This window comes from Bidens hawaiensis, unplaced genomic scaffold (assembly GCF_021521415.1).
Source record: "Bidens hawaiensis isolate Kalapana, Puna unplaced genomic scaffold, B.hawaiensis_p1.1 tig00041910_1, whole genome shotgun sequence".
Classification (NCBI taxonomy): Eukaryota; Viridiplantae; Streptophyta; class Magnoliopsida; order Asterales; family Asteraceae; genus Bidens; species Bidens hawaiensis.
This window is the reverse complement of record NW_027497436.1, coordinates 60,644-88,484: the sequence shown is the minus strand read 5'-3', so window position 1 is coordinate 88,484 and position 27,841 is coordinate 60,644. Positions and strand designations below refer to the sequence as shown.

The window sequence follows — 27,841 nt, the reverse complement described above, 5'->3', positions numbered from 1 at the left end:
AACAATCGAACCCTCTCTTCGATTGGTCATGCAATCAGGTATTCACCTTCCCGTCTCGCTGTGTTGCCGACCTCCGTTTATGTCGGTTTTGTCGAGTGTTTGGCTATCAATTTTTTGGGGCTTTTTTTCCTCATTTTCTTTGATTTTGTGTTTTCTGAACAGAATCTGAGTTAGTTACCGCTGCTTCATCTTCAGTATGTAATGTTATATATCCTTTATTAGCCTATTTTTCTCTGTTGGATATTAGATTAGGTGAAATTCATGTTTGTGTTGCCATTATGAGTGTTTTCTATAGATTGATTTTGGTTGAATGTGTATTATATTTATGTTTTTGTGTTATGCTCAAATATCATGTTTTGTGTGGCTATAGTTCTAAGTACTATACATAGATCATTAAACCATTTTTTTAGTTTGGTGAATTTATCATTATTTTAGTTTAGTTGAATGTGTTCTGCTCTATCATTATTTTAGTTTGGTCAGGTTAATACAACTCCATCATGGTATAGTTTTGATAAAAGAAAATTACAAGATCTATTATAATTTGTATTAAACCTCTAAACTAAAGCATTGTAGTATCATATGTAACAGAGCCTTCTAAACTAAAGCATTGTAGCATTGTAGTATTAAACCTCTATTCTATGGGAGTTTAGTTAGTTGAAAACAAGGTATTTGGTTTACTGTTTTAAAGTTCAGAGGTGAATCTTATAGTTGATTAAAGATTCTCATTAATTTTAGAACTTTGTCTTAAGTTGAAACATCTTATGAGTGGAATTTAGTTATTAGAGATGCAAAGTAGTTACGTGTTATGGCATCCAATTTGTCAAAATATGTTTTTACTATATTTTGCAAGAGAAATATTTAGTTGGTTGAGGAAAAGAATCCCTTGCTGGTCTAAATACATATGGCATTCAATTTGTCAAAGTATGTTTTTACTATTTGTATGAGAGGTGATTTGAACACCACCAAATTTTCGTGTACACTATCAACTTGTAAACCAAATTTTAACATCTTTTATCTTCTCAAATGTGTCTTTTTTAATTTCTATTAACTAATATCTTGGTGTTATGAGAGCGAGATCACTTCATGTGACGGTAATGAAGTTATTGGTGTTCATGAATTGTTGTATGTTCTTATTACAGCTGAAACTTATGACAAAGTTGGGTAAGTATATACGAAATGTTTTTGTTTGAAAAGGCAATTTTTCAAAATTGATTCCTTCCATGAGAAAGCTTAATTTTTTTATCGTCTTTGTTTAAAAAGGCGAATTTTCAGAATTGATTCCTTGCATTAGAAAGCTTTAATATTTTATACTTGTAAATGTAAATATGAACCATTTTAAAGGCAAAACAAATTTTCTTTGCTTTCTACATATGATTAAATAAACAATTCGTTAACTTCTGAATTCATGATATAACAATCCGTCTATCTTCTTCAATTTGTTTATTAAATTCTATAAGTGAACCATCCATTTGAACAAAAGGTTTGTTTTTAATTTTATAATTATATGTATTCAGCCCCGTGTATCATACGGGCTTATAGGCTAGTATACATATATAGGGGAAAGTTAATGTACAAATGAAATTAACGTGCTAAACGTGAGAATCAAGTAGAGTAATTATGTAATTACATCATAGAGTAATTAATTACTCTATGATGTAATTACATAATTACTCTACTTGATTCTCACGTTTAACACGTTAATTTCATTTGTATTTGATCCAAACCCTATATATATGTGTGTGTGTGTGTGTGTTTATTTTAACCTTACCCTATATATATATATATATATATATATATATATATATATATATATAGGGTTATGTTAGAATAAAAACCCACTTGAGTTGTGAAAAACTCTAGAAACTCATTCTCAATAACATGATTTTAATTAAAGATTAAATCTTGTGGTCTACAATTTAAGTTAATAAAAAATGTAAAAGTTTATTTACATTTTCTCTCTCCTGAAAACATATATAAAAATTCCAAAAAAAATGTAAAAAAAATAGCAAAACATTTTTTTTATGTTTTCGATGTTTTGTATTAAATTATATGTAACACACCAAAAAACGATGTTACATAGGGTTTTTCACAACTCAAATAGGTTTTCATTATATATATATATATATATATATATATATATATATATATATATATATATATATATATATATATATATATAGGGTAAGGTTAGAATAAAAATCCACTTTAGTTGTGAGAACTCTAGAAACCCAATTTTAACCACATGTTTTTAATTAAAGTTTAAAACTTGTGCTTCACAATTAAAGTTAATAAAAAATGTAAAAGTAAATATAATTTTTTCTTTCTCCTGAAGACATATTTAAAAATTAGTAAAAAAATGTTAAAAAATAGCAAAACAATTTTTTTTTTATTTTTCGATTTTTTGTTTAAATGTAACAACATATATTATATGTGCAAATATATATATATATATAGAGAGAGAGAGAGAGAGAATCAAGATCATAGGATCATGTGAGAACGTTTTAGAAATTGAGAGCCATAAGAACCATTTTGAACAATAAAAAACCCAAAAATAAAAAAAAAATCATAAAATAAAAAAAAATACGAAGTATAAAACGTAAAAAAACCAAAATTCTTATTTATCATCCCGGTTTCAATAAAAAACGAAAAAAAAATTTTTCGGTTTAGCTAAATTATACATATATATATATATATAACATGTATATATATGTACACATATGTTTTTTATACACATGTATATAGGATTGATTTCTTTTGATGAGTAAGTTAAAATATAAAGGACAACAAAAATGAGAAGGGTGAGAAGGAATCTAATCCATTGATGTTATATTTAGATGGTGGAGATTAATTTAAGAAAATAAATTGATAGGAATGGCAGAAAGGTAATAACCCACTTTTGTTGACTTTCTCTTTCCATATGCAAGACACATGTCAATTCCCCCATCATTTTCAAACGTCCATAACTTTTTCATGCAACATTTTTTTAAAACAAAATTATCATAATAACAAGCGTTTTTTATCTTTAATATGAGTATCATATTGTCATATAAAAATAAAAAATAATTAGTGGGTTTTTATATTATATTGTGTTACTGGTTGTTCATTATGACTTTTAATTGGGTTTTTCTATGCATTGTGTTATAGATTTTGGTCATTGTATTATCAATTAGTACTCGTGTTAAATATAACAATTAAAACAAAGATTACGTGATTGTGCCTTTTTGTTTGTCATTGTGTCTTTGTGCTCATCATTTGTCTTTCTACTTATCATTGTGTTTTAATCATTGTGTATTACGTCATGTCGTGTAATATATAGTTTCCATTGTATTTTACGTTTCAGTTCATAGTGTTATATGTATTCACCATTGTGTTTTACGTTTCAGGTCATTGTGTTATATGTATTCATCATTGTGTTTTACGTTTTCATTATTGTGCTTTATGTATTAGCTAATTTGTTGTTATTTTATCATTATATTTACGTATTATTAGCATTTAGAAAAACAAAATGATGATTTGAAAGACACAGTAACGAAAAAAACACAATGACAAACACAAAGACACAATGACGTAATTTTTGTTTTAATTTTTATATAATAAAGTTATATTCATATTAAGATAAAAACACTTGTTATTATGGTGATTTTTTTTAAATATCATATAAAAAAGTTATAGACATTTTAAAATGATGAGTGAATTGACATGTGACTTGCATATGGAGAAAGAAAATATGTACTGTTACTTTTATATCCTTTTTTTCTTTGGTCCCCACTTGACACATGTCAATTAATTATGACTTCTCATACTTCTTATTTTTGTTGGCCTTTGTAGAATAACTCAACCCTTCTTTTGATAACTACTTTGAGTTTTAAGAACTCGAAAGAACTCAACGTAACAGTTTTTTATTAATTTTTTTTACATATACGTAATATATGTATATTACATGTACGTAAAAAAATTACAAAATTTTTTACGCACTGAGTTGACTTTTTACATAGGTGTAACGAATGTTTAAATTATCGTAATCACTGTACATCTTTATTCTCTCGCCTACTTATAATTTTTTAATCAAATTTAAGACTCAAGAACAACAGTTTCACCAGTCTCAGTGTTGCCATGGTGTGTTTAATATGCGAGCTCTAAAGGATTCAAAATTTCGATTTAGTACTGTATCTTCTTTCTTTTTCTCGAGTTTTTTATAAACTGTTTTATTTTTGCCTCGAGTAATGACACTTTTTGTTTTAATAAACTGTTTTCAATTTTTTCTGACACAGAAATTGTATTATTTATCTGATGTTCCAGCTGTTCTTGAAGCTTAATAATAAGCTTTTCTTGAGATTTTATTAACTGTGTAGTGTCTGTTTTTGTTTTATCAACAAAAGTCTGGACCTCTTCGGGTTCAACAAAGAATCCTTCTAGACCCAAATACTGTCTAGCAGCTTCTAAGGCTTCTGTAAAACTGTAATATCCCTTATACATGGGATTTGGGCAATTGGTGTATTTTGCCACAGTTTCCCATTTATGAAAAATTCCTGTCTTTGTTCCTCTGAGAATTACATAATGTGTGAATTTTTGTTTAAAATGTTTTTTCTCAGGGACCATTTTGGACTGTTCAGCAAAGTAAATACTTAGAGCATTTAAAATTTGTACTTTAAACTTTGCTGCTTGTGGAACAGTCTGTATATGCCAAAGATTATCTAGTAAACACTATTGTTTTTCTGTTAATATTAGACCCATCATTGGTCTAAACTTTTTATTTGAATCTGAGAATGTCTGTAAAGCATAGTTTCCAAAAACAAGGGTTGGGTATAGAGATTCCCTGTTAAAGAACTTTGTATGTTGTGTTAACTGTAGATTTTATGTTGTTGGCTGGGCTGATGATTCTCCACCTTCTAGCGCCTTTGCTTTCTGTTCTGTATAAAACTTTAATATTTCATCCAAGCTTTCTATTGTAGGCCTCTGTTTATCATATGCTTTAATAGATTGACTTAGTATCTTTTCTGTTTCGGGTTCTTCTTCTGTTGAAAACTGTCTTCTTTTCTGTAATGGGTGCACAATCTTTTTATCTTTTTTGTCCATCTGGAAACAAAATTCTGTCAATACTTCGAGATAACATATCTGCAATCCCATCATTTTTTCCTTTAATATTTTCAAAGTTTATATGATATCCATTTCCTTGAATAATATTTTGTAGATTAACCCATCGGGTTCTATTAACTTTTTTACTTTGATCATTTTTTATAAATTTAACTATAGCTTCACAATCAGTTCGGACTGTAAATTCTTTGTTGAGAAAAATTTTAAAATTTTCTAATGCATTTATTAAAGCTTGTATTTCAAAGTCTATAGTATTCCAGTTTATTTTATTTTGAAAATTACTGCTTGTATAAGCACAAATTTTCTCTTGTTTGGGATTATATTTAGTTGGTTTGCAGAGAAGAACAGCTCCCCATCCTTCTTTGCATCCATCTGTTTCATATCTGTAATAAGTGGCAATTCTAATGGTTTAATATTTTTAACTGCTGTTTTTATTTCTTTGACCAATTTCATATCTTCTTTATTAAAATACCTTTGTCCATTTTTTGTTGTTTTACTGTATATCGGTCCTACTAATTTTGATAAATTAGGAATAAATTTTCTGGCATAATTTACTAGTCCTAAAAAGGCTTGAATTTGCTTTAAATTACTAAATTTTTCTGGGAATTCTAAGATCTTTGTAATTCTATTTTTCCATTTCCTATTTCTAGACCTAAAAAGGATATTTTTCTTCTAAATAATTCCATTTTTCTTTTTGATACGACTATACCATTCTTTTTTATTTCTTTAAATACCTGTTGTAAATGCATCTCATGTTCTTGTACTGTCTTGCTGGCAACTAATATATCATCACTATATACTAGACAGAATTCATATTTTAAAAATATGCTATCCATAAATCTCTGGAAAATAGAAGGAGCATTTTTGAATCCAAAACTAAGAACATTCCATTCATACTGTCCTTCTGAACATGTAAAAGCTGTCCACTGTTTAAAATTTTCTTCTAGTTTTAATTGCTTATATCCAGCCTTTAAATCAAATTTTGAAAAGACCTTTTTATCCTGTATAAGATTAAGTAAACTATCTTTATTAGGGATATTATATCCATCATCTATAGTGTTATCGTTAAGTCTTTTATAATTATACACTATTCTAGCTTTTCCTCGTTTTATTTCACTATGGTTTCTGACTATGAATGCTGCTGATCTATGAGTGCTTTCTGATTTTCTAATTAATTCTTGATTTATCATTTCAGATATTTGTTTTTTAAATTCTTCTTTATCTAATGGGCTATATTCAATATTAGTTGTTCTAATTATAATATCTGGATTTTTTAGTTTGAATTTACACGTATATTTTACTTTTGATTTTGTAATGTCTTCTCCCCTATAAGACCTATGTTTTCTAAGTGTAATATTATGGGATGATTTATACTTTTTGTAATGTCCCTACCTTTTTCTATTTCATGACTTAAAAATTCTGTTAATAATTTCATTGTTTCATTTTCTATTGACTTTTCTCTTTTATTTTTAAGAAATTCTAAATTTCCTTGTCCACCACGCTTCTGTGCAACTTCTGATGTACTAATGTATCTGGATGTTGGGACTGTATATAAATGTCTACTTAATGTAATAAAACTTCTAGTTATTGTTATTGTGTCATTTAAACTTAGTATAAAATTTAATCCTATTACAAAATCTTTTGATTTAATGTATGGGGGATTTATATTTACTTGTGGTATATCATATTTTATACTGTAGTTTTTTGCAAAATCTAGGAATTGAATACCTACTGGTTCCAAACAATGTGTTATAGAAATTAATCTATCTTCGATTGTTCTACTCTTTAATTCATAAGGTAATTTTCTATGATATTTTATGGGTACTAGGCTATGTGAAATTAAACTTTTTGTTGCTCCTGTGTCTATTAAAGCTGTTAAATCTATGAAGCTATTATTTTCTAACCATAGGCGACATTGTACATTTACCATACTTAGTGATCCTTGTGTTTGTATATACACTTGCTCTTCTGATGCCTCTGTCGACATTTTATTTGTGTCACTTATATTTTGTGTAGATTTTATTACTTTCTCTATTTCTTCTATTCTAGTTTCTAGATTTTTTATTTTTAAACTGTGTAATTCGTTTGCCAAGTCTAATTTATCTAGTCTTTCTTTTTCTATATTAATATCTAAATTTGTATTACTAGTTGTTGCATTTATATCTGTACTATAAATTTTCTTAAGGCATATGTAACATATCTCTTGAAAACATTTGTTACATTGGGATCTTTTTTCTATACTTGGATAATATCCACAATTATAGCATTTTATATAGTTATTTCCTCTATAATGTATCCAATTATGGTTGCATTCTTCTGTATTCATGTATGTATAAGTGACTCTAGCTATAGGTTTTTCATCTTCACTATATATACTATATATTGATTCATTATCTGAATCATCTGTTTTAATGGCTTCTATCTCATATTCTTGCAATTTTTCTGTTAGATTAGATCTTTCTATATTTTTATTTTTATTAGGACATTTATTAGCCAAATGTTGTTCATCTCCACAAATAAAACATCTACATTTTCTAGTTTGAGGTTTTTTGACATATTTATTTTTGTTATAGTTTGTTTTGTAATTCTTTTTATATGTAGTACTTTTTCTTATATTTTTCTTTTTATCATAAAATCCATAAGCCTGTGGTATATAAATTGCTGTTTTACAAAAAGCATAAGCATTTCTTTTTAATTGTTCCTTTAAAGCTACTTCTTTACATTTGTCTTCGAGGATACTAAAGGTATATGTTATTCTAGGTCCTATTCCTAGATTATTTTGGTTTTCATATAATGCTTTCCAATTTTCATGTATGCTTTTTCCTAAGTCTCCTGGAAGTTTTATAAAATATTTATTACATAATTCATCGTCCATAGCTTTTCCTGTCTGTGATAATAATCGTGTAAAATCTAGTGTAAACTCATTTATATATTTCATATCTACTATACTTAATTGTTCTAAGTTCCTAATTGTTGTATCTTGTATTAAACTATTATTTTTAGCTGGATCTACTCCTATTATCAAAGTTCTAATTTGTGATGTGAAGTTGTAGGGATTATCTCCTAATGCCTTTAGCATGTTAATTTCTTCTGCATTTTGTGCTTTCTTGCTTTGCCATATTCGTAATGCTATAGGTCCTAATGTAGTTTCTAAATAAGAGAACATATCCATACTATCTTTTTTATTAGTTTCCCACATTCTAATGACTGTTTGTTCCCATATTAGTATTTCATCTATCCATAATTGTGGTTTTTGTTGTTCTAATAATAACATATTTCCACTATATGTATGTCCTATAGGTAATCTACCACCTTTTCCTTTAAATGTGGATTCTTTTTGATAGTTTACAGATGGTTGTGTCCACTGCTCTCTTCCATAACCCTCATGTGTATTATTAGAGCTTTCGCCACTCCATTCCATTCGTGGTCTTTTAAGTTCATGTTGGTCATTCATAAATGCTTGTTCTTGTTTAAAATAATCAGCCAACATAGTTTTTCCTTGTAAAATATTATCTACTAATGGTAAATTGTAATGTTTTTGTAATTCATTATAACTTTCTTCGTAGATCATTCCTAATTTTGCATTCTATAATCATATCATCTACTTCCTCTTGTATATTTAATTCAGTAAATTTTCTATTCATTATCTGTTCTAGTGTCTTGTTAGTTTCTTCAGTTTTAAATCCTGTTAATTCTTCCTCTTCATAGTCTAACAAGGTATAATCCAAAAATTCTTGTTCAATTTTTAGAAATTCTATATTTTCTTCATTTTCTGTATCATAAATTGGCATATCTTCATGTTCACTATCTTATAATTCTTCTATGTTCATGAAATTATGTTCAGTATTTTCAGCGTGTCCATCTTGTTCTTTAAAATCTGTAAATCTTAGGCTTTGTTTGCCATCTGGTTTTTCATATATAAAGCTTCTTTTTGGTACTAAAACTGTATTTTCGTTTTCTTGTAAATCATCTATATTCCATTCTAGACCTGTTAATTGCTCTGGATCTATTTTTATTGGATTTATCATTTGTATAGATTTTGATGCTATTGTTTTTACTATACCCTCCATGTTTACTTTATATTTCATTCCAGAACTATTACTAGCCTTTCCTAGTGTTCCTATACTTACTACTAAATTGTTTCCTTCGTAATTTTCGTATCCTTTAGTTTGTAGAGCTATTTTAATATTTTGTAAATCTTTTACATCTTTTAATATATCAAGTGTACAATAAAACAACGCTATATTTTGACTTAAATCTACTTCCATTCCTGAAATTATTGCCTTTTTCATTTCTGATTTCCAACTTTTATCTAATATTAAGGCTAACAATTTTGTTCCTAAGTCTTTTTTTCCTAAAGCCTTAATTCCTATAATAATTAACCCTGTGTGTACGAAGTGTTTTCCTGATTGTTTAATTTTTTGTATAGTTTCTGGTGATAATAAATCTAATGTTACTGTCTTATCTATTACCCTAAGACTTTCTTCACTACTGCTTCTTATTAAGGTTGTATTTATGTTAAATATTCCTGTTTGATATAATATTCTAGGATTTAATATATCTAACTGATGTTGATTATATAAATCCATATTTCAGTCTAAATTTATTTCTTCTTCTATTTGTATTATATGTCTATTACTATTAGACCCTGATCCTCGTCTAACTCCTGTATATACTTCTTCTCCAAAAGCTATCTTTATAAGCTAATTCATATATCTGTAATGGAAATTCTGTGCATATTTTTTGTGAAATAATTTGTGTGTGTATATATATAGGAGTGAGATCAATGAAAACTCATTTTAAAGAGAAAACTTAAAAACTTCTAAAGAATTATTTTTAACTTTTAAAAAAAAACTTTTTTGTAGTTCTTTTTTTTCATTATTCTTATATGTTGATATTATTTAAAAAAAAAAAAAACTTGTCAGTGTAGTGCACATGTGTAATAATGTGCATTGCATGTATGCAATAGTGTTGCATTGCATGTATGCAATACAACAGTATTGCTCATATTTGATACACACCAACATACAACTAATACGCACATCAAATAAGCATTAGTACTTATATGTAATACAACATTAATGCACATGTGCATTACATCGATTTTTATTTTATTTTTTGCATATAACACAACACTACTGCACATATACAATACACAAATATTGAATATATGCAATTAAACACTACTGACCATAAAAATACATAATAATACAGGTATGTAATACAGCAGTATCACACAGTAATACGTATATGCATTACAACGTCTTTTTTTATTATTTTTTATTTTTTTCGAGTGAAGGGTAACAAAATATAAGAATAATGTCAAAAACGGAAATTTGAAAATATTTTTTTATTTTTAATTAAAAATAATTATTTAAGATTTTTTAAGTTTTGTCTCTAAGGATTAATTTTTCTCTTGATCCTCTCCATATATATATATATATATATGTATGTATATACAGGGATGGATCTTGTGAGAAGTGATATGATTACGAGAAGTGAATCTCATCCATTGATTTTGTTTGATCAATGGTCATTACTCCAAATGGCACTCTTATAATTATTTTCACTATTTTAATGAAATTTACTACCAAAAAGGGTATGCTAGTAATTTTTATGTACTATCATTAAAAACAAATGTGTAACTCATAATTACTTAACTAGTCAATTAAATCTTCCCATTAAAGCTACAATTAAATCTCTCTTTTCAAAATCATTTAATATTTTTGGTATACTATCATTTTGAAGGTTTACAAATACTTCATCTAATCTTATGGATGATGAATATCTTGTTATTTGCAAGAGTACGGTGACGAAACCGGTAAAAAACCTCTTGTATCCATATGAAGTGTAGGTACATACATACACACATAATGCGTACCTACGTCCCTATGTGTGTACGCCCCTACGTACGCACATACACACATAGATACGTAGGTGCGTACCTAACTACGTCCCTATGTGTGAATGTACCTACATGCCGAAGTACGTACGTCCCTACGTGCGTAAGTACCTACGTATGTACACGCCTATGGAATTATGTAAATACATACATTCAGAAAGTGTATGGCATACGTATGAGTTTCATATATGTTGTGTATTATGTTTTTTTAGTTAATTTTTATTTCGAGTTTATTATGTTTAATGCATGGGACAAACAAGAACCTAATCAATAAACCTATATCAAATTGATTTTGATCTATGGCGTATTCCCAATTCAACCGATGGAATCAAACTCTTAAATCATACACATACACATTAACCATTTTTTTTATAAACTAAGTTAATATAAATTAATATGTAACTCTCCATGAATTATTACCTGCCATATATAAAACAAACCATTTTTTACAAGTATACCCCTATCTATATATAAAAACAAATAATAAAAGAAAATTTGTGATTGGTTCAATTGACTTCTCGCACTTCTTGCTATAAGAAATACTTCTAAAATGAACTAAATCCTACATATATATATATATAGGGGAGATTTCAATTAAGAACCCCTTCGAGTTTTAAGAACTCGAAAGAACTCAGTGTAACGATTTTTTTTTCGAATTTTTTTTACACATGCATAATATATGTAAGTTACATACACGTAGAAAAATTACAGAATTTTTTACGCACCGAGTCGACTTTTTACACATTTGTAACGGACGTAAAAGTTTGTGTAACCACTTACATATTTATTCTCTTTCCTACTTTGACTTTTTTGCTAGATTTAATTTCAATCACATATTCCAATCCATTTAATTAAATGTGTGGCCTAAAGTTGAGTTCTTAAGTTCTTAAAACATAACATGGTTCTCAAAATATCTCTCCCCTATATATATATATATATATATATATATATATATATATATATATATATATATATATATATATATATATATATATGGGTGAGTTATAGTAAAAAGAGATAGTTTCCTAGGAATAGTAAAAATAAATCTAGGCCCTTGGATCTAGGATCTAATGGTTAAGATTAGTAGTTTCAAAAATACCAAATAGTTTCCTAGGATCTAGGATTTAGCCTACATAGTTCCCTAAATAGGCTCACATAGTTTCCTAACTCTAAAATTTATGTTCTTCCTACTCTTCCTACAAAACTATGTAATTTTATTTTAACCCTTTTCTATATATATATATATATATATATATATATAGGGGTGGGATCTAGTGAAAACTCCTCTTAAAGAGAAAACTTAAAAACTCTAAAAACACATAAAAAATATTTTTAACTTTTAAAAACTTTTTTTTTTGAAGTTTCTGTTTTTTCCATTATTCTTATATTTTGTTATTGGTTCCAAAAAAAAAACCTTGTCGGTAACCTCGTCGGTGTAATGCACATGTGTAATGGTGTGCATTGCATGTATGCAAAAGTGTTTGTATTGCATAGTATACAACACTATTGCACATATTTGATGTACACTATTGTATATATGCAATATAAGACTAATACGCACATCGATTACACATTAGTACGTATGTGTAATACAACATTAACGAACATGTGCATTACATCGACTTTTATTTTATTATTATTTTTTTCCATATAATACAACACTACTACACATATACAATACATAAATATTGAATACATACAACTAAACACTATTGAACTTAAGAAATACATAGCAATACACATGTGTAATACAACGGTTTCGCATAGTAATACGTATGTGCATTACAACGGGTTTTTTTTTTAATTTTTTTTTTATTTTTTTCGAGTGAAGGGGACCAATATATAAGAATAATGCAAAAACGGAAATTTGAAAATATTTTTTTATATTAAATTAAAAATAATTTTTTAGGAGTTTTTAAGTTTTCTCCCAAAGATGAGTTTTCTTTTGATCCTCTCCATATATATATATATATATATATATATATATATATATATATATATATATATATATATATATATATGGTAAGGTTAAAATAAAAACCCACTTGAGTTGTGAAAACTCTAGAAACCCATTTTCAACCACATGTTTTTAATTAAAGTTTAAATCTTGTGGTACACAATTAAAGTGAATAAAAAATGTAAATATAAATATAATTTTTTCTCTTTCATGAAAACATATATAAATATTAGTAAAAAAATGTTAAAAAATAGCAAAACATTTTTTTAGTTTTCTTTTTTTTGTATTAAATGTTACAACATATATTACGTGTGTAAAAAAAACAAAAAAAATGAGTTTAATAGGGTTTTTACGGGCTTAAATGGGTTTTCATTCTATACTTTATATATTTATATATATATATATATATATATATAATTTTAGAATACCTAAACACTTATAAGCCCATTGTCATGATAAACTCATTACAATACCATGATTTTGTTAATTATGTTTATTGCTGTAAATTTAAACGTCGTTTAAAATAAAATTGGTTTACAAATTAATATTACTATCTTCTCCCAAAGAGTAGGTAGTGTTAATTCAATATTCTCCCTGGATGATTTCTATGTGATTACACTTTGTCCCAATCACCAAACGTCTGTTCTCGAATATGACATAATGTACCACTCATAAATACATGTATCTAGAGGTGAAAAAAACCGGTTTCGGATCCGACTATGCGGTTCCTATCCGAAACCGGACCTGACCCTATCTTACCCGTGGGTATGGACCTGGCTTTGGGTTTCCTTCCAGAACTGTACTCGGAATTGGAACTGACCCGGACCCAGTGGAACCGGTTCCACCAATACCCGGTCAAGACTCAACCCTACCCGAAACCCCAAAAAAACCCGATGGAACCGGACAAAACCCGGTCAATACCCGACAATACCCTTAACCGATTCATACATGGACCCGGTTTTGACTTTTGTTGACCATACCGGAACCTGTTCCTATCCGATTCCGGTTCCGGAAAATACCCTTTGTGCACCTCTACATTTATCTAATTTGACTCTTACTAATACACATGGCAACTGTTAGCATGCTTATGTGCTACAAGAGCGAGCAGCATCCTCTTTAAGTTGCGAGGAGCATGGCCACGTGATATTCATGTGGAAATGGAACATGCATAGCCGTGTGGTTTCACAAAATTATGATGCTGCATTACATTACATGCAATTACACGCACATGGTGTTGCATTATGTACCATGTGATGGTTGTGACTAGCTGATTGATTGTTGGTATTCGTTGTATGCGTTGAAATGAAATTCCAATTAGAATAAGTTTATGCTTATTTCTGTTTGTAACTTTTGTACATAAAAGAACATTAGTTGAACTTAGAAGATGATACGGGCCATACGGCTCCAAAAGAAACAAAAAGATTTGTCCCAGAGATGTGGCCCATCTTTTATCATGTGCTAATAAAACTATGGGATAATTGCTAAGATGGATGTATGGGCATACAAAGTTAGACCTAATAAACAATAAATTATCAAAGGAAAGTTAGGAATTGTTTGTACATTGTATTAAAAAATAAGAGAGGAGATTCAGATTGTTTAAGCATGTGAAGATGAGGCAAACAACAGCGTTGGTTTGAGAGGTGGAAATCATCACCGTGAAGGTGAGGAGTAGGCGAGTAGAGGCATGTCCAATTTGACTTGGGTTGATCGGCTTAGGTAGGATTTGCTAGAGCTTCACTACTTTGAGGACATGGTCCAAGATAGGGACTTGTTAAGACGTAAGAATTGTTTTAGGCTTGCGTCTTAGCATTGTTTAGGGGCCTAGATTTTGTATGCTTGAGATGGACTTTGGATGTTAATGTCTCTATATCTGTCTATATGTGGTTTTATGATGCTATATTTGTTTTTACTTACCATGTTATTCTTCAACCACTTTTGTTATTTTGTAGTTCTCTATTTCCATACTTGTAGCTCTAGTTGTTTGTCTTTTCTGTTTAAGGGTTAGGGGTCTCTCCGAAAGTAATTCCTCTATCCAAAATGTAAAGTTTACCTACATTTCTCTTTCCAATACTAATAACTACGCTATTTGTGGGATTTAATGGGTAAGATTGATATTATTTTATCATGTGTTGAATATGAATACAACATGCGGGGGGTTAGGCTCCAAGTTTGTGCCTTTGTACTCTAATAAACTTGCACTTCACCTTTCAGGATATGATCCAGATACCAAAAGGGTCCGATCTAGAAGAGAGACCCGTAAATCAGCCTGGTGCCAAGAATTCGAAGATTAAAAGAATATGGCTGGATCACTTTAAAGGATAGCAATAATCTTATTTCTTTATTTGCAAGTTATTTTAATTACAAATATGTTATGTTTTCTAGTTTTATCTTGAATTCTTGTTTCCTTTAAATACTTTGAACGTTTTAATAATAAGAGGAGAAAATTTATTTGGTCATTCTTCTTTATTTTGTTTCTTGGGAGGTTTGTCGGTTATCTCAAATAAACTGTATCAATTGATGCTTTCATTGAGAGACTGGTATGTGTTTGCATTATTTGGGTTATAAATTGGAGTAGGGTGCAAGGTATTTAATAATCCTATCTTCCGTGCTCGATTAAATCATGTGAAACTGATTTTCATTTTGTTAAGAGAAAAAATTGTTTAGAGAAATCTTTGTGTGCAGTTCATGTCATCAAGTGATCAAACTAAAGCCGTTTCTGAAATAACCATAATAATAATAATAATAATAATAATAATAATAATAATAATAATAATAATAATATAATTGTACAAAAGAAATGATTTGATTATTTGATAAATTTCAAGTCATTCCATCATCCTGTTTTTGACAACTACACACCAACTCCCAAATCAAATTAATTTACCATCCCTTCAAGCAAACAAATAAATTACTATGCAACCATTTCTTTTACTCTACAAAGGGAACATGATTATTTAAGTATCATTACAATTTTGCCTTGATGCTTGATATTTTGTAATAGATCATTCCGGAAAAACATCTAGATATTTTCAACTCTTCATTTGAAGCACTACAAAATCCAAGCATGGCCCTCATTCACATAAGAAAAGTTCTTTAACCCATGCCATCTCCTACAATATAATATATATTAGGGACAACGGAGCTTTTGAAGCAGATATTTGATATAAATACTTGTTTAAAGCAACGTCTTTTGATATACCAAACAACAAACTAAAACACAAAAAATATAATTTTTTTTGTATCATTGTTTAGTAGTTTGCATATGTTTGAATGAACTTTGAAGTTTGCATGCAAAAAAATGGAGTTAGAATAAAAAAACGAAGCAGGCCCGTTAACAGAAGAACGGTGCAGAAAAATGATTTTTCAATACCCGGAAATAGGGTATTCAAATACCCGGGTATTGAAGACCCGGTTCAATAATACCCGACCCAGACTCGGAACATAGGGTATGGTTTTTCAAGCCAATACCCGAACCCAAACCCGACCCCGGTGTTACTAATACCTAAGGGTGGCAAAACAAACCCATTTGGGTTGTTTTGGGTCAATTTGGATAAAGGATGGATCAAAAGAATTTTGCAAGGTCAAGATGGGTTGAGAAAATGCTAGTGACTTTTGGTTATAGGTTAGAATGAGTTTGTTTATGGGTTAGAATGGACTAAAACAAGTTTTATCCAATTTTATTTCAAACAAAACCCACGGAACCGAATAGAAACCGAGAAATCGAAACCGAACATATACCGAAACCGACCGAAATGAAAAAAAAAGCAAAACCAAAGCGGAAAAAACCGAACCTGAACCGAGACAAAACCGAGTTTTTTTTTAACGAACGAGGAAGACGGGGGAAACATTTTAGTTATTTTACTTTTTGCGTTTTCGATTTATATTTTGAGTTATTATTTTTTGATTAATTTTTTTGAGGGGTTTTTGAACCCTTTGTATTTTAACCTTTACTTAGTTCAAGATATGAGTTAACTTTGCCCATCTTGACCTATATCCATCCTAAACCGAATGAAACCGAGAAATCGAAACCAAACAAAAACCGAATACATTGAAACCAAATAGATACCAAAACGAAAAAAAAACAAAAATGAACCGAAAAAAAAACAAGCCTGAACCGAGACAAAACCGAGGTTTTTTTTTAATGAATCGAGGACAACGGCGATGATATTTTAGTTATTTTACATTTTGCGTTTTTAATTTATATTTTGAGTTATTAATTTTTTTGAATATTTTTTGAGGGGTTTTTGAAACTATTTGTATTTTAACCTTTACTTAGGTCAAGATAGATTAACTTTACCTATTTTGACACATATACATCCTAACCCTCTATTTTAAAAATCCATTCTGACTCATACCCATTATGACCCAAACCCATCCTAACCCATCACCCAAATCCAACCCAACCCACTCATATTGCCACCTCTACTAATACCTGATCATACCCGAACCCCGTTCCATACCCAAACCCGGGATTTTTTAATACCCTATTTGTGCACCTCCAGGGAGGATGATGCAATTGTCTAGGTTATCTTTAAATTGTTTGGGTTTCTCATTGTTCAAGGCAGTTTTGATTAATAAATTTTCAAAGAACCTTTCCAGCTTTGTTTTCGTTTTTGTTTTCGATCCAACTTGGTTGCATAAGAAAAACTGCATCAAAAACAATACGATATAAAACCGAAGCAACCGAGACTATTAGGTTTTCTTTAAAGATCAAAACTCCTGTTACCTACCGGGTTACAGATTCAAATCAACTCACGTCAAAACTCCAGGAACAACAATTAAACCTAGGTCGGCCGCATATGTTACACTTGAACAACTAACTTCTCAACAACAGTACCAATAACAAAACTGAAAAAGAACAAAAACCCACCCAACTAGGTGGTCAAGTTTCCAAACCATCCAAAAAGCTTTGCAACTCCTTCAACCCTTCCGCAGATATACTCCGCTGCACCCGCCTTCCCCATGGGACCACCAAATTCCGGGGCGCCTCAGCCTGAAAGCAAACCACAACAGCAGATAAGTTGTCTCCACTGTTCCTCTTCAACGCCTCGTTAACCAAGTCTTTGCTGCATAAAACCGGATCGTTGTGTTCTTGCAGTCTCCTTCTAGCAAAGTCAACTGCATTTTGACTCATGAAAACATCCCAAATCCCGTCACATCCTATGATCAGAAACTCGTCCTCTTCGGTTAACTTTATCATCATCAACTCGGGTTCGGAGCTCAAGGGCCCACCACCATGACCATCTTGGTGCTTCAGTCCCTCCATGTGCCAGTCACCAATAGCACGGGCCACGTTAAGTTGTCCGTTCAGATAACCGTCATAAACGTATCCTCCGGAAGCTTCTATGCGCTTCTTTTCTCTAATGCACATAGGTTTGTGGTCCTTAGACATCTCGATTGCTTTACCGCGGCGGCAGAGAACAGCCCGGCAGTCTCCGGCATTTGCCACCACCAAAGAGCTGCAGACGTTTACAGATATGAGTGTTAGGGTGTATAAGATGAATATTTTAACTGAAACAATCAAGTTTTCAGGTAAATAAGTGAAATTTCCACCCTCAGAAAGATAACAAACCAAAATTGATCTGATTAATTACAGAAAAAATATTATTTTGACTATCTGCATCTTTTAAAATCTCAAACCACTTGATGAAAAAATGTTGTTTATGCATAGATGTTTAAATTTATTCGTAGATAAGCACATTAAAAGAAAAGATACATTAAAAACTCGAGTATAAAATTAACTATCCCCGTTATTATTGTTAATAAAAAAACTGTTTTTCCAACAAAAAGCAACAAAAAGTGTTGAAATAAACATCTAACAAAAAGAAATAAAATAAACTAAATATCTTATGAAGTAGAAATATACACAAGAAATTGGGTATAGATTAAATGAAGAATTTGCATAAAAGAAAGTTAAATAAATCACATTTTCGAAGTGTTATAATTTAGAAGGCCTAATTTTTAAATCACTTTAGGCCTCTTAATATTGAGGTATCTGTGTGTGTGTGTGTGTGCAGTCAGAACTTCAAAAGAGAACAACTAAATAAACAGGAACCAAAGAAAGCACTTTTTAGCATATTTCAATGTCTATTATGAAAACAATGGCTAAAAATTGGTTCTTCAACTCCTATTATTCAACGATCTCAGACACACACACCCGATTCATAAGCAGATGGGTTAGAATAAAAACACTCTAGAGAGAGCATTTAGAAAGAGTTTAGGACCAAGCCAACCTTTAGAAAGCATCTGGTTACACAGTGAAGAAAAAGAAAACTAAAAGGTATTAAAAAAACTGAACCAAACCTCCCAATAACAAGAGCAGCCAATGCGGTTGTACCAGAAGCAAGATCAGCATCCAGCATGCAAGCTTCAGCAAACGCAGAGTCAGTCTGTGCAAATGCTGAAGCAATAACCCTCTCAATCTCTCTCGGGAAATCATCATCTTCGAATATAAATCTGGGCAAATGCTCACACGCAAAGTCAGCAGCATGTTTTCCTCCATGTCCATCAAAAACCTGAAATACCATAATAAATTAACCCATTAAAGATATAACACAATCCAAGTTTGACCAGAACTTTGAAAGATAAAATAAAAACCATGAGAAAAACATACTGCATAAAAGGCAGCAGGTCCTTCAAATGGATTCTTGCCACCATAGTCATTGACAAAACTGTCAGCACAGATATATACATCCTCCATGGTTCCACGGAACCCAATATCGGCCCAACCTCCTGACCGCACCATCGGCAAGAACTCAGGTTTACAATCTTCTGGTTCAACAGATGCATCTGTAATCCTTCCCCTTCCCTATATAAGTTATAGTAACAAAATTAGCACAAAAAATAGTTACCAGTTGACTTGACAACAACAATAAAATCACCCTCGTTTTTTTAGGGGACAAATTTAACAACAAAAAGATATCATACCACACGTGGGTGGTGGAAAATGGTAAACCAATCCTCCAAGTGAACAATTATTAAATCGCTAATCAGTGTAACTCATAAATGAATTACAACCTTATAGACTTAGTTATACAAATAAGATATCATAGTCCTAATACTTGTACAGCAAGTAAAATGCCCCCAATATAATCATTTCTGAATAAAAAAAGGTAGTAATAAAATACTAAATAGACTTGCCAAATAAATAAAATACTATTAATCCTTATATTCAGTGGCGGAACCAGAAGTTTTAATTAGGAGGGTCATAGTAGAAATTTTTTTAGCTACATTAACGTATTTTAATTAAAAGAGGTTACCAATACATGTAAATGACTCTAACCTTGTGATTGCAATATTCAATATGAAAAAGTGTTTATTGTTTTCTTTTTAACACTCGTAAAACATTTTCTTAGACAAATAAATAAGAGAAACATTCTGGAAATCTATCATCATTCTATTAAATCAAATAAAATAGCACAGATCAAACTGTAATATTGTAATATACAATAAAAAACCTATGAAGTTTAAAAAAATTAAAAAATAAATAAATACAAAAACCTGGAGGGTTTAATAAGGTAAAATTAATTAGCTGTACAGCTAGGATAGATAATAGGCTAGACCTAGTTTACTTATTACTTTCTTTCCTTCCATCAGTCCATCGCCTACTTTACTTTATTTTTGGTTTCTCGTTTTCTTTTTGCTTCATCTTCAAGAATGCAAACAGAACCTCCGGCGCTGTTGCTTTTTGCCCGAAAAACATTCCTGTTATCTTACTTCGGTCTTCTTTTCTTCATCTTCAAGAATGCAAATGCAGCAGGCTAAGCCTGTTTCAGGGTGGTTTAGGCCTGATTTTGGTCGGGTCAGTCCAATTTTTAGGCCTTAACAGACTGAAGTGCTCACCTTGCCTGCACCAGGTCCAAAGTGCTCACCTCAACTGCACTTGTGTAAGAACTCACCTTACATGTGTTTTAGACGCCTTGTGTGCGTTTGACAAAACACACATATGTTCAGTGATTTAACATGACAATATCATTGGCAACTGTTTTGTCAAGGAATCCAAAATCTAGTGTTGATTGATAAAAATGATTAAGTTCATACTAATACAGTACCAATTTCCCACGACCATAACTGGTTAGAACCCAATCCCAAAATGCTAAAGACTGGTGTGAAATAGCTTTTTTACAGTGATATGCCAGACACAAAAAACGGGTGAGAAGGAAAATTTCTCCAGGTATAAGTTTTACAGCAAAAAGTAGTATCTAACGACGAATTACAGTGAAACAAACCCAAGCCAAGGACACTAGGTAGATTCTGAACAAAATAGTCAAATTTCGTATTCCAGAAGCAAAGAGTTGTATTTTCTTTTGAATAAGTGTGTTTCAAACAACCACCACCATACCCAGTAAAAATTCCCACCAACAGCCAAGCTATTAGCAGGGTCTGGGGAGGGTGGGATGCAGGCAAACCGTACCTCTATCCCAAAGAATAGAGAGGTTGCTTCCAGAGAGACCACCAGCTCGAAAACTATATGTATGCGACCAAATAAAAGTGACACAAAGTCTAAATGCTAAACAGTAGACCTCTGGCAAGCAGAGAAAAAAACCAAATAGATACAATAAATAAACATAGCAGTAGTATTAATAATAACAGTAAAAGTATCCATAATACTAGTAGATAAACTAAAATAGTGATAATAGATTAAATTAGTCAAAAGGGTGTAACAAAAAAGGTGTCTTTCATGGTTCCAACTTGTCTATCACACTATAGAGTAAAAATGACACATGAAAATTGCAATATGAAGTCAACAACTTTTCATAGCGACAAGCAAAAGTTTACTGGTCTGAAATATATACAGTTGTAAACTAACTAACACCCGTGATTGATTAATCGCTATTTGGTCAAAATTGATAAAAAACGAAAAATGTATATAGAAAATCTGGTATATATATATATATATATATATGTGTGTGTGTGTTTATTTGAAAATTTGCATATAAATTCCAATTAGTCCATACCCTAGTGCCCGACTAGTGTTGTACAACACTGTTAACACCCAACAAACACCCCAGTAAGCAAAGTTAAAAAGGAAAGTAAGAACAATGGCAATCTGAAAATACCGAAATGAAATCTGGGCGGTAAAACCTAATCTACACAAATTAATAAAAAAAAGGCGGAAATTGATTACCAGAGATGGGTGTCGAACAAAAGACTTCTTAATCGAAGAGGAGGAGTCTACGAAGTCACCGTTGAGGCATCGACGGTAGATTGGATGTGGTGGTTTACCATCAGCTGCTGCTGCTGTTGAAGATGAAGAAGAGGATGCTGTCTCATTATTATTATTATTATTATTCAAAAACATAGCTTTCTCAATTCCTTCCATTGTCCATCACTTCCCAAACACAAAACCCTACCTACCTATCTATTTATTTATTGTAGATCTGGGTATCGGATTTTATAGCAAAGGAGGATCTCAGACACACACAGATTGATTAATGTCTATGGCTCAGACTCCGACGTCGACACGAAATGAAATTGGATGGGATGTGCAGCCGTCCGTTGCTGCTATTTCATTCAACGACGTCGTCTGCCTTCTACACAACACGTGTTGTCTTCTTAACCACATGATTCATGATTGATTTAACAAAGGCAAAATTCCCTAAATAAATAACCAAAAAAATAAATAAAAAAAAATTAAGTTATTTGAAAAAATTTTCAGAAATATATATTATAAAGACAAAACATCAAAAATAGTTCTTTATTTTTGTACGGTTTTTCAATGGTTGTCATTTTCCAAACTTAATGGAAGAAAGGACATTCTATGTTTCAAATATATATCACGTTACGTCCTTTGGCGCTAACCCTGTTAATTTATCTCGTTAAAGTAGATCACGTGACCCCCACATGAGGGTAAATGAGTAATTTCCCAACCTAGCTCATTTCTCCCATTTTAACCCGCCCCCGTTGTTTCCCTCCCGCCATTAGAGAAATTAGGGTTTCAGTTTTATATCATTGAAGCCGTAATCAAAATTGGGAAGGATGGTATTCTGTGAATGTGGTAAAGAAGCCATAATAAAAACCTCTTGGACGGATAAAAACCCAGGTCGTCGATTCTATGCGTGCCCTGTCCAGGTACATAGTTCTCCTAATTTTTGCTTAACACAAGTAATTTATAGTTTTTGCTTGAAATTATGGTTCAAAATGCAAATTCATTGGATGGTTTGATCATAAAAAATTTCAATGGTGCGTGGACATCATACTTGGTCTGCTAAGAGCTAAGAACGGTCTTGAAGAAGCTAACAAAATTCTTGAGGAAACTAATAACAATCTTGAAGAAGCTAAGAATAAGCTTGAGGAAGCAAACAAGAACCTTGGATACAAAGCAAGCAAAATGAAAAAGATGTTGATTGTTAGTTGGATAGGTTTCATGATCTATGTACTTTTCTTCTAGATGAATGCAGCTTTTGTGTAGGTTAATGAAGTGCTTATGTTGTTTTGTAGCCTTTTGTGCTGTTGACTTATGACACTTTCTAATGTAAGTTTTCAAGGTTGATGAATGCAGCTTGTGTTTAGATAAAACTTTTAATTTTGAATGCATCTGTTGTTTAGGTTTTGTTAATGTATTTTGACTTCACTAAATGTGCATTTAACAATGTTGATTGCAAGTAACCAAGTTGTTGCAATAACCAAATGTTCACTTAAATGTTAATGTATTTTGACTTCACTTATGGTAGTGGCTCATGACTGCACAAAATGTGCATTTGACAATGTTGATTGCAAGTGTTCACTAATGTTGCACTAACCAAATTGTTGCTGCACTAACACTAACCAAACAACCAGTTGTTGAAATGCACATTGTTCACTAAACATAAACCAAGTGTTATTGCTGCACTAACACTAAATCAAGTTGTTTCACTAACCAAATGTTCACTCAATTGTTCACTGCACAAACCAAATGTTGGCAGTAATAGCAAAATGTTGACTGCAATTTAATAGCTAAATGTTGGCTGCAATTGCCAAATGTTGACTGCATTAACCAAATTGTTGCTTCATTCATGTTCACTCAGTTGACAAAAAAATTATAACTTATAAATCATTGACAAGAAAACCATAAGCATCCACCAAAGTCATTACATAAACCATTCATTACATACATCAAGTTTTTCAGAACACCAAATTCATAACCTAAAGTCATTAAACCAATTGTTCACTGCACAAACCAAATGTTGGCAGTAATAGCAAAATGTTGACTGCAATTTAGTAGCTAAATGTTGGCTGCAATTGCCAAATGTTGACTGCATTAACCACATTGTTGCTTCATTCATGTTCACTCAGTTGACAAAAAAATTATAACTTATAAATCATTGACAAGAAAACCATAAGCATCCACCAAAGTCATTACATACATCAAGTTTTTTAGAACACCAAATTCACAACCTAAAGTCATTAAACCAAGTTTAAACACCAAATTAACAACCAAACATACATTAACACAAATACTAGATAATATAATCCAAAAGACAACTCAAACTAACATCATGCACCATGTTCCAAAAGACTAATCACCCTACTTTGGTGTATGTCCTTATGTTGTGTCCTGCTGCCACACTTTGAACAAGCTCCTTTGGTTTCTTTCCTTGACAAATTACCACCTTGAGTCATTTCCTCTAACTCAAATTCTGATCTCTTTCTTACTTTCTTTGGTCTTCCAGCTTGTTTGTGATGCTTTGGTGAAGTAAGAACTGTAGGAACTTGAGACTTTGGCCATAAGGGCCTGCCATTGATTGGGTTTATCTTAAAAGAATAAACCTGTCTCTACCTATCCATTGTATGCACTGGATGAACACAACTTTCTATTGCACCAACCTTTCCACCATTAACATCCTTGTACCAAATTGCTGCAACCACATGTTCACATGGAATACCTGGATTGCATATATAACATAGTTTAAACACTACCTGACTAACTACATAATGACATAAATACTTTGGAATTGATACAATAGATAGTTGCATACCTGTCAGTTCCCACCTTCTGCAAGTACATGCCCTCTTAACCAAATCAACAACTCTTTGCTTACCTGGTCTACCACTAAGCTTATATAGATCCCCCCCCCCCCCCAATTCCACTAAACATTATAATGTGATGCATTTATCCTGACTTTTGCAAGTCTTTGGTGGCAATGGGTGTAAGCAAGCCTTCACTCTTGTCTATAACCTTTAACACATTCACTATTCTTCTCATTAAATATTCCCTTATGTATATGATTGGCTTGTCTCTGCCTTCCATTATCTTACAATTGAAAACCTCACACATGTTAATCAACATATCAGGCATTGCTCTACATATGAACAAATCAAAGAAGTTGTTAATCAACACAAGATCCTTTATGTTGACAATTGACTCATCAAAGAGATAAAATACATACCAGAGAAGTGTGACTTAGACCAGTGCTTAGGTTGAATGTTGGATAGCCACAAGTGGGCATCCTGGTTGAATGCCTTTAACTCAGCCATTGCAGTCTCAAATTCAGGAATGGTTGTTGCATGAACACACTTATATAGCATATCTTTGTATAACTGCCCTCTGAAACTTCCCCTCATATGCTCATGAATATGCCTAACATAAAATATGTGCTCAGCACATGGAAACAACTTTTCAATAGCAGGAACAAGGCCCTGTTCAACATAAATAATTAATCAATTTGAAAAATTTTAAAACTTTAAAACAAACTAAAGATCATACCTTTTGCCTATCACTGATGAAGGTGAAACGTGAGTTTGGACCCAAATCTAGATCATCACCTAAGTTTTCTAGGAACCAAGTCCAAGAGTTGACATTTTCTGTCTCCACAATTCCAAAGCAAACTGGGTAGATTTCATTATTTGGGTCAACACCAACTGCAAATAATATTTGACATGGGAATGGCCCTTTCATGAATGCACCATCTAGACCTAGTAGATCCCTCCCTATTGCATTAAACCCTTGCTTTAAGGCACCAAAACAAACATAAATCCTTTTGAACCTTCTAGTAGTTAAAGTTGTGTCTGTGTCCTGTTCAACCTGAATCTTAACAGTTGTACCTAGATTTTGTTTTTTATTTCAAGAACATAATCCCTAAGAATACCATACTGTTCAACCTGTACGCTTTTAATCTTGAAATCCCTAATTCATATTTTCTTTGAAATTATTCTTGAACAGACTTGACAGGTATTTCTAGATTTGAATGAACTTGATCTAGCAGTTGATGTGATAAGAAGGTGGATGTGCAAGCATTAACTTTCCTGGTTTGAAGACATTTATGCTCACTATTGAATCTGCTCAACACCCAAGATTCAACACCTCTGGGTTTTGAAACTAACAACACCCAAGGGCATTGAAATTTGTCCGGGTTTGTCTTTTTCCCCTACCACCAACATTAATGTGGCCCTTACCTTTACCTACCACCAACTTTTGTTTCCCCTTTTCTAAACAAGCCCCTTTACTTCTCTTTTCTTTCCCAACATGCCCTTTTTCTTTTGGTTGACTAGCAATATGGACTCCATGATCAGCAACATCAAAATCAGGTAAGGACCCATCACATTGTACCCTTAACCTGACTTTATCATCCTTTGCAACTACAAGTTGCCTCTTAGTTTTAACTGAATTTTTTTTAACCAACATCTTGACTTCTTGCTTGGTCCCAAACTCTTGACCTATAAAAAAGTTAACTCTAGATTCGTTTACCCTATTTTCATTTGATCTTCTAATAGCATGTAAGTGATGTTTTCTAAAACTAGTCTCATTATTATCAGATTCTGACCCACTAAGTATATTATCATTGTCTAAAACTTCAATTTGTATATCTACATCTTCAGGGTCAGGATTCCACTTCTAAGTCAACATTATTAGGGTACTCCCCCATATCAACTTCAGGATCCTCAGTAAGTTTGTCCTCATCAGCTATAAAGTCACTATCACTATCATTCTGACCATCATGCCCAACCTTTGTTGACCTTACATTAAAATCACTATCACAATCACTATCATCCTCACATGAATTCGCTTTAAAATCACTATCATTACTGTCATCCTCACCCTCACTATTATCCTCACCCTCACTTTATCCTCACCCTCTAGCACAACATCCTCATCCTCTAGCCCAACACCCTCTAGCCCAACATCCTCACCCTCTAACATAACATCCTCATCCTCTGGCCCAACATCCTCACCTTCTAACCCAACATCCTCACCCTTTAGCACAACATCCTCATCCCCTGGCCTAACATCTACATCTAGCCCACTATCTGCTTCTATCCTACAATCAATATCAACATCTAGCCCTCACCCTGTAGCCCAACATCCTCACCCTCTAGCACAACATCCTCATCCTCTGGCCTAACATCTACATCTAGCCCACTATCAACTTCTACCCTACAATCAACATCAACATCTAGCCCACCATCAAATTCTACCTTACCATCACCCTCCGGCCCAACATCAACCTCTAGTCTACAATCATCCTCTAGCCCACTTGACTGCCCAATAACACTTAACTGTCCAATATCACTTGAGTGACAAACATCACTTGACTGCCCAACACCACTTGAACTTGATTGAAAAAAACTCATTCAACCTTCTGGCTACATTTGGCATACTAGGGACAATAGCATAAGGTCCAGGATCATCAATTTCTTCAATAGTCATTGATGATCCTATTTTTGGATTAGGTGAGGACCAAAACTCCTTAATGTCTTTAACCCCATGTTGAGTATAGACATCATTGAGCTTATGCTCTTCCACATGTGTAGCTAACCTCAAAACGTCTTGGTCGCTACACATGTCTTCAAGACCATCATCTAAGTCCTTTTGAGGATGTAAAAACTGGTAATAGATCACATCAATACTAGAATATCCTAACTCACCCATCATTTCACTAAGTTCGTGAACTGAGAACCTGTCTATGTTA

At 31.7% G+C, this 27,841-nt stretch overlaps 1 protein-coding gene across 1 annotated transcript; it reads right to left on the bottom strand.

Annotated features, from left to right (window-relative positions):
- Window positions 1-17,647: 17,647 nt before the first annotated feature.
- On the bottom strand, window positions 17,648-26,556 carry LOC143593322 (uncharacterized). Its single transcript, XM_077072986.1, has 9 exons — window positions 26,328-26,556; window positions 25,639-25,976; window positions 25,322-25,571; window positions 24,712-24,817; window positions 24,542-24,666; window positions 22,081-22,217; window positions 19,567-19,761; window positions 19,257-19,468; window positions 17,648-18,412 (listed from the first exon to the last, which is right to left on the bottom strand). Exons 1-9 carry the CDS (start codon window positions 26,554-26,556, stop codon window positions 17,836-17,838), a joined length of 2,169 nt encoding a protein of 722 aa, XP_076929101.1. The 3' UTR covers window positions 17,648-17,835.
- Between the last annotated feature and the right edge of the window lie 1,285 nt (window positions 26,557-27,841).

What these genes read in the sequence shown, in the direction of transcription:
- LOC143593322 (XM_077072986.1), bottom strand. Translation starts at nt 26,556, where the DNA reads ATGTTGGTTAAAAAAAATTCAGTTAAAACTAAGAGGCAACTTGTAGTT. An exon ending in TCATCAGTGATAGGCAAAAG is followed by an intron (nt 25,572 to 25,638) that starts GTATGATCTTTA and finishes TATGTTGAACAG; the next exon opens with GGCCTTGTTCCTGCTATTGA. An exon ending in AGAGGAAATGACTCAAGGTG is followed by an intron (nt 22,218 to 24,541) that starts GTAATTTGTCAA and finishes ATAATGAGACAG; the next exon opens with CATCCTCTTCTTCATCTTCA.